The following is an 8557-nucleotide window of genomic DNA, read 5'->3' on the forward strand; positions in this document are numbered from 1 at the left end:
AGCCATAGAACCATTATCTGATCAAAAACTCTTAGTGGTTTAATCACATGACCTTTCATGGATACTCCATCATTTTCACATGTTAGAAATTTGATTGTTACACAGTGATTGAGCAGGGCTTTAGAAACTAGAATGATACGTTTGGACAAACTAGTTCCTTTAGCATTAATGTTGGAATCAGGAACTCTGACTTGTTTCCTTTTTTAAAAAATCAGGAACACAATCCAGCATAAAACAGTTCAGATGGCATGAGGTAAGAAGACACAGAAGGAGGAAACTGTTATAGTTGACATGGGCCCAAACTGTTCAGGAGTTTAAAAGCAATAACCAGTGTTTGCAGTCAGCGAAGCAAAATAATAAAGCCACGTGTCCAATCAAAACCTTTTCAGGGGCAGCACCACGAGGAGCATGTTGCCAGAGTTCAATTTTGATGTTACGAAAACATGTATAATTGTACAGGAAAAGGTGTGGTCAGCTGCAAGCTGTGCCAAAGTACCACTGACTTTGGTTGCTTCTGGGCCATCAAGTGTCAGATTGTTGGACAGGAATCCTTTTTCCAGGCATGGATTGCGGAATCCTCCTAAGATTTATTGAAGTCATAAGAATAAGGTTACCAGCATTTCAGCAACTGAACTATTTCCATTAGAAGTCTTTTATCTACTAAGTCAATTGGATCAAGCCTTTTATAATTTCATTATAATGGCTTTTCTGTGAACTGGCAAGGAGGCAGGTCTTTTTAATGATTATGGGCAAGTTACTTATAAAACCACCATCTGGATTCTTACCAGCCTGAGAACTGACCCTACCTCCAGGAGCAAAGTCTGGCTCGAAGAGCATTTCTGAACTCTACAGATGCCTCCATGGAATGTATGAGAGACAAGACATTATTATTTTTTACAGAAGACAGGCTCCTATTGCTGCTGTGTTTGCTGGAAGTCCACAGTTAATGGGTGTGATCAAACTGTGTACTGGATGGATGGTGACAAATCTACCCCTGTATAATGATGATGACCTGCAAAAGAGAAATGAAAATGTGAGTCTCCATTTATCCTAAGATAGCAGCTGCTTTGCATATAAAACTAAAACTGGAATTTTTTCGGATACCTGAACTCAAACTTCACAGATAAATGTATAATACAGTACAGTACTCTTTCTGAATCCATGAAGCTTGTGGCAGCTGCTCTTCATCCAGGGGTCCAGATATATCATCAACAGGGAGGCCCTGGAATCTATTCTGAAACTACAGACATCAAGAATTCTTCTTGGAAGGCTTTGGCCTTTGTGTCACATTCCCCCATTTCTCTGCCCCCTCCACTAGCTTTGCTTTATCTTCTGGAGAGCTTCTACATACAGTGGTCCACCATAAGCACTCCCTATGTCCAGTCCAAGAATTCCTCATTTTCTTGGATTAAGCTGGCGAGAGGATAGACAGTTTTGCCTCCAGCCCCTTGACCTTTTCTTCCAAAAGGACAACCAGCTGCTGCTTCCAACATATATGTATTTCCAACTGATTTTTTGAGATTATATTAAAAAAAACTGAGTATCTTTTAAATCCTTAGATTTTTCAGATCTATTCCAAAAGATCAGCCGAAGATATCTACAAAATACTCACATCCTACAAAGCTACGTATCTGGTTATAGAGGATTCAATTTGCAATGAAGTTGGACCTGTGAGAGGATGCAGGGTTAAAGACTTATTGGATATTGCCAATGGCCATGTAAGTAGCAGGGTGACACTTAAAGAATTCAGCCACCAGGTTTGGTAGCATACAGGATATATTAATAATTTGCACAGTTAAGTGTTTTACAAACCAGTGAGCTGAATTCAGCACGTGTTTTTTCAGAAGCAAGATCTTCTTGCTCAGTTGCTATTGCTGCAGATAAATATTGCATAGGACACATGCATCTTGTGACTCATTCATCTGTACAACCACCTAAGATTCTGAAAGGCAGTCACAGAAGTTAATCATAGCTGAGCAGTGCTTTGAAACTGAGTCTTTTGATTTGGCTCAATGCCACAGTGTGAACACTGCATATACACTCTTGAAAGAGTAAATCTTGTAACTTCTAAAAGCTATGTGCTGGACAGACAAATAAAAGTGCTTTCAATTATATGTTATACAGTAGTTAGATTTTGGAATGCTTCCTTGTGTTGGGGAGGGAAGAACCAGGAGACTGGGAGTTCTAGTCCCGCCTTAGGCATGAAAGCCGGCTGGGTGACCTTGTAGAGGAGATGGAGCAGTACTAAATTACAGTAGAAGCGTGTCTGTATTGTGAGATTGGTTAAAATAGCTCAAAACAACATATATATGCCATTTGAATTTCAGGGAATTGTCTTAAAGCGCAATTAAGAATTAGTTTAAAAAACAGTCACTAAAATATTCCCATTCAACATTAACGTTTAACACACACAAAGGCAAATATATAAACAAATTTAGTCTCAGAGCTGTGACAGCCACCATTTTTACCCTACTCAGCCTGTCTGGACTTCATTCCTTGGAACAACCAAAGTGTTTCAGGTTTCCTTTCATGTTCCAGGTTCAAAGCCAGACCATCTTCCATGTTCATGCACACCCCACACAACTCTACCACGTGATTTTTATGAACTGTTCTTGTATAGAATTCTTCCTCTTTTCCTTGATGCTTTATGACTTAGAATTGGTATAAGGATCTAATCCACTTTCAAAATAAAAATAATAAAATCTCTGGTTGGACTGATTAGGTTGGATCTAAGTTTTTGTTTACTGGTTTCTAAAATACATGTCACGTAATCTGTTTATTATTCTAATTGTAATTAAAATGTATTTCAAACTATAAAAATGCCACTGAGAATCATTCAGGAAGAAGATAGGTATTTGCAGAATATTAATGTAGGTTGCACTGGATTTTTTCCAGACATTGAGTAGAAGCCATATCATACTCGTTATATGCATGTAACCATTAATTAACACATAACCATTAATTAACTGGTCATATAACATTCTTACTTTTTAAAACTGCTACTCTTTGAATGAAGTGCTTTCTTCAGAACCTAATAGTAATATTGCTACTTTCATAATGGAATTTTAAACATGAATTTAATTAAGGATTCCAAATTACAGTGTATTTGGTTTCCTCCCTTATGTTAAATATGTATTTTTCTTGTTTCTTGTTTTCTTCTAGGTTTATTATGAAGAAAATGACAGCTCTGGCTACTCAAAATATGGGCGGTTTTGTCAGGAGATCAAAATGAACTATTCTCCGTATGTGAATTACTTCACACGAGTCTATTGGAATAGGTCTTACTTGGTATATAAAATCAATTCTGTAATATCTTTCCAATCCTGAGAAATTCGCAGCTTATCTTTTGAAGATGGACTCTGCAGAATTTTTTAAAAGGCTATGGTTACCAAGAAACCTTTTTTCTATTGCATATACATTGGAGACATACACAATGGCACATCACTGACTACATGCAAATTGCTTAGTGTATCCTGCATGAATATTGCAAACTAACTCTGGCACAGCAAGAGGGGAGAGAAATGTGCTCTGGGACTATAAAAACAGAAGATACAACTGTCTTCCAAGAATTAAAATGCATCTTTCCAGCTTTAATAACCTCATTTTTAACATCAGTTTGGTTTCCTAGTTTCAGTTTCATAGTAATTACTGTTTTTAGCTATATTTATTTATGTTGGCAAATACAAAATGGAATATGAGAATTTGCTGGACATTATTCTCCAGTTATATACATATATCTGGGTTTGGAAGTGGGGTGGATGGGGAATGTTCTGCCATTTTCAGAGTTTGGAAATCCCACCATATTCCTGAAATTTGGTACAATGGAAAAAGTGGGGAGTCAAGAGGTTGATGATGATAGAGATGGTCTGAGGAACAAGGCTGTGGAGGCTAAGCCCTTGGCTGAGTGTGCCTCCTTAATTGTGGCTGTTTTCTCTTTGATTTTTAGTACAGCATTATTGTACTCTGTGTTTGGTGAAAGGTTTGGATTATATACCCAATCAATCAGTAATAGTGTCCCGAATAAGTTGAATTAAATAATAATACTATTAATAATCAGTTCTGTAAATCATATATTTTAGGCACTCATATACATATACCTAAAAAGATGTCAACCAACATAACATTCAGCCCTTTTACCAAGAAAAGGTTGAAGGCTCGAATTCCAGGAGTTTAGCTTCAACTACCTGCCACTTTGTGTGATTATTCTGTTACTTGCTTGTCTGTTTTGTGTAACTATTGGCATTCATCATTTTGTTTTCCTAGTTATTACTAGGAAAAATTATTAATTGTGGCTCAATAGGAGTATGCCACCTATTTGCTCTCCTGTTCATGCAAACTGGTTTTATGATATGTCTAAACAAGTTTGGACTTGTAAGCCAAAATTAAAGATCAGGTTTTGTTTATGAATCCTGATGTATTTGGGCAGATACAGTTCAATTATATTTCTTCCTAATTTGTTCATCCATTTGAACGTTGGAGCAAGGAAACCATATTTACATGTTCATTTTTGTTGTTTTCTATTAAATTCGGATTTCTGGCTTAACATGACAGCCGAATGTGGCCGTTATCTGGTTAAAATAGTTCTAAAAAATGAATTCTAAATGACACTGCTGATCAAGCTAACAACATGATGTAGGTTGGCTTACTTTCATAAAGTACAAATTTATTATTATGTTACCTTTTAGTACAACTTCGTTCTTCACATCTTTTTTATTGTTAAACTTTCTTTTCTACTTTTTTCCCTGCGTTTTCCCTCTGATCTTGATCTCATGATCTTGGATAAAAAAAGAAAAGAGTTATTTAAGTGTATGCCCTGAAGATGTTCCTTGTATACTTGCTGAAAAAGTATTTTATCCAGAAATTGTATTTTTTTTCCTGACTTTTAATATTATATAGTACTTAAGTAATAGCCAGAGAGAAAAAAATTATTTGGGAATATTTTTTCATATACTTGTATGGCATTTTTAGGGAAGTTAGTCAATGCTGCCTTACTTTATGCAAGTCAAAGCAACTTGGATGTAAGAATTTGAAAATGTAATTGTTTTATTTTACATTTAATTGAGTTTGAAGGTCTCCTGCCAGGGATGTCCACAGGAGGGGATCAAAAAAGTCAGGATGGCGGCAACAAAAAAAGCCCTGCCCCTTTTTTACATACGTCATACTGCACGTAAAAAAGGGTAGGGGATTGATCTCATAGTTGTGGTACCATCTTGACTATTTTGGCCCCTCTCTTCAGCCACTCCTGCCTACTGCCATAAGGAATTAATCGAAATCAGTTCACAGAACTTGTTGCAGTGTGGGGTTTGAGTAAAATCATCTTATAAGACTAAAATCTGAAATGTATTAATTTTGGAAATGTATGTGATTTTCTTTAATATTGCAGCCATTTATTTCTGTACAAGTTTGTTTATGTCTCTGCACTTTTCTGGCAGTAAGTTAATGAAAGATACATTTACATTAAATAATTTCTAAGAGAAATTAACTTTTCAGTACTACTGCTAACAGTGTTGCTGTGACATTTGAATGAGGGATGAGAAATAGTACTCTTAAATGCTCTGCTCACCTGGTATTGAGCCATTTCCTTTTATTTCTATTTGGTTGCTGACACCCATTGAAATATATACAGATGGAAGGTAACAAGCATTCACTTCATTCTCTGAAGTGGCTGGATTGGCTTAGCCTTTTCATGAATCCCAGTCCTTCCACTCAAAGTGCAGTTAAAGTTCAAAATCCTAAAATGGATTCCTTTTGAATATTACTTGAATATTACCACATCTTCAATACTCCCAGTGCTGAGTATTGAAGATGTGGACTTCAACTCCCAGAATTCTGGGAGTTGAAGTCCACACATCTTCAAGTTGCCATGGTTGAGAAACACTGGTTTAGAGAATGGTAACACATTTATATTACAAGAATATACAAAACAGTTATGTGCATGAAGGAGAGATGTGTATATCTCCCTTGAATTTCAGTGTGTAATTCTTAGAATTTAAATAATGGGGTGTCTTCCCATATTTCACTGATCATGCTTGAACTGAAGTATAAGAACTTTAAAGTTGTGAAAAACTCTTACAATGCTGAGTTGTAATGAGATGCTTTTGAAAAAGATTTGTAATGTAGAAAAAGCAGCTCTTAAAGGCTCCTCATGGAGACCAATGCTTGGTCATAATAATAATGTTAAACTATACTTCTTACACTGATTTCTAAACCTGTTGTTGGAGTTTTTAGGCAGTTGTGTGTGTTTCATTTTTTGCTATTCCTTCAGGATTTGGAAAGTAAAGAGATTTGGGAAACTTGTAAGCATCACGTCAAATATGTATTCCTTGCACCTACTTACAGTGGTTCAAAAGGAAAAATAACTGTAGCTGTTAAAAACACATATACAGAAAGATCTAAACCTCTGGCTGTCAGTGTTGCAATCCTGTTGGAGAATGTGCCTGGTAAACTACTACTTTAAAAAAAGCAAAACTCAAACCTTTGTGCACTTTGCAGATTTTTTTTGTATGAAGAAATCCACAGAACAAGACCTTGTCTTGACTTTGGTTTTAAGAAGCCCTTCTTACAGAAGAGGGAAAGGAGAAATATAGTGGCTGATACCACACAACTGCTAACCTATGAGCATGGTGTGTGAGCCAGATTCCTTTTTGCAGAACTCATTATTTTTCTGTATTCATTTGGATGCATAATGAGGTGGTCTGCTTTCTTCTTCCCAGATAATTGTCTCAATTATCCTCCCTTTCTGCTGAACACTGTTTTAAGGGATTGTTAAAAATGCAATCCAGTCTGTATATCAAGAAGCATGACTTTGATGTTAGGGACTGCTATCATGGGAACATAGGTTGCTGCTTTAGACAATCTTGCCACCTAGCAGCCTAACTGGGTATTACTCAGAAGTGCAAATGGTTGAAATGATCCCTGTTTGTGGATGCAAGCTTGAAACCAGGGTTTCTACAAAGCATATATCACTAAATAATTAGCTGCCTTCCCCAGTTGTGGTGGTCTCTCATGAAGGATACACAGGCTGCAAGTTTTCTCAGGATGAGAGCTTGTGGTCTCTCATGAAGAATGTAGGAAGAATGCACAGACACAACTTCCTCGGGATGAGAGCTTGTGGTCTCTCATGAAGAATATACACGACACACAGTTTCTTGGGATGAGAGCCCCGATTCAGGCCGTAAGCTCTCTTTTATTATTCCCCCAGCTAAGCAAGTGCACTAAAACAGTAATTCACATAGCAGAAGGCTGATTGGTCTAAATAGCAATGCATACCTCATGTAACCCCCCTGATAGCCTCCTGGCACAGCTCAGGTTACAGCTCCTGTTGCCTTGTGAGGAAAGTTTTTGCTACAACCTTATCCACTATGGAAGTTCAAGGAAGGTTCAATGTAAATAAGCATCTTGCACAGCTGTCGTGGTTTGCCAACCAACAACATAGCATACAATGCTCTCTACACCCAGTCTGGCACCCTTCAGCATTGTTGGACTACAATTTCTGGAATTAGAGTCCTGCATCCCTGGAAGGCATCAGATTTGGGGCCACTGATAAATGTAACAACACCGTAAGTTGCCTGCAGTGTGCACAGGGAATGCACCCAGTTAATTAGACCAATGAGGGGTACAAGCATTCATCCTTCCCTAAATATGAAAAGAAGAGATAACATTTGATCTCAGGAGGAAAGGTAGTTCTGGTTCCTTGTTCCTGAACTAAGCACTGCTGAAAAACTCGAGGTACTCTCCCCATATCATATCAAAATTGCCAATTTCAGTTTATATCAAAGGAAAAATTCAAGAGAGGGCTGTAGAGCACAGGCTTTCAATGCATCTCCAAAATTAAAGGATCTTAGCTAATTATCTTAATCTCTCATCATAAACAACTACATCAATCATGATTTTAGATTCATCTCTTGCCATGTATCCATGTAAATAGACATGTTTCAATCATGTTTCTGAAACAAGCAGGTATTTTTCTAAGGTGCCCATCAAGCAGTCACCATTCTCATTCAGTCTAATGACTAGTATTTTTCTGTACTTTCTCATCTCATTTCCATTCATGTCACCAAAGGAATAACATTTTTCCTCATCCTGTTCATTCAGAACATTGCACAATTTTCCTGAAACTCATCAGTGATTCTTTCATTATCACCATTCACTGGAGTATGGCATGTGATTATCACCAACCTATGAATTCCTCCTAAATGTTCATAACATTCTAGATGACATCAGTTTATATTGTCTAACATATATTTTAACCATTTCATTGTTATTCCACACTTCACTTCCAAGTGTGTGTATTCATCAACTCCACAAGATCACGCTTTCATTCAGCTGTATTACATTTCTTAGTTTCAGACATACAATTCATGCATTTTTCTTTCATTTCATTTGTTAATTTGTGCACTTTACAGTTAATTCTCTTACATTCCATGTCTCAGTCTGCCATATTCTCTATTGTCAAAAGAAGGGCCATTGAACATTGTCCTATACCACCTGTTGTGGCATTTGTAATTGAGGTTCTCATATTGTGCTTTTTACTTAAGGAACTAGTAGACAGTGTTAT

General features: G+C 36.9%; 1 protein-coding gene and 1 long non-coding RNA gene across 3 annotated transcripts in view; one reads left to right on the forward strand and one right to left on the reverse strand.

Annotated features, from left to right (window-relative positions):
• DPY19L4 (dpy-19 like 4) overlaps positions 1 to 4548 on the forward strand; it is a 38964-nt gene extending 34416 nt beyond the window's left edge. For both annotated transcript variants that reach the window (XM_063299507.1, XM_063299508.1), the window contains exons 17-19: positions 901 to 1033; positions 1560 to 1718; positions 3163 to 4548. In XM_063299507.1, the coding sequence (XP_063155577.1) occupies positions 901 to 1033; positions 1560 to 1718; positions 3163 to 3327 (457 nt within the window). In that variant the 3' untranslated portion in view covers positions 3328 to 4548. The remainder of the gene's footprint in view (positions 1 to 900; positions 1034 to 1559; positions 1719 to 3162) is intronic.
• On the reverse strand, positions 36 to 1353 carry LOC134494372 (uncharacterized). Its single transcript, XR_010067668.1, has 2 exons — positions 1105 to 1353; positions 36 to 1012 (listed from the first exon to the last, which is right to left on the reverse strand). It is a non-coding gene; the product is annotated as an uncharacterized LOC134494372 (long non-coding RNA).
• Positions 4549 to 8557: the final 4009 nt, after the last annotated feature.

This window comes from Candoia aspera, chromosome 3 (genome assembly GCF_035149785.1).
Source record: "Candoia aspera isolate rCanAsp1 chromosome 3, rCanAsp1.hap2, whole genome shotgun sequence".
NCBI lineage: Eukaryota > Metazoa > Chordata > Lepidosauria > Squamata > Boidae > Candoia > Candoia aspera.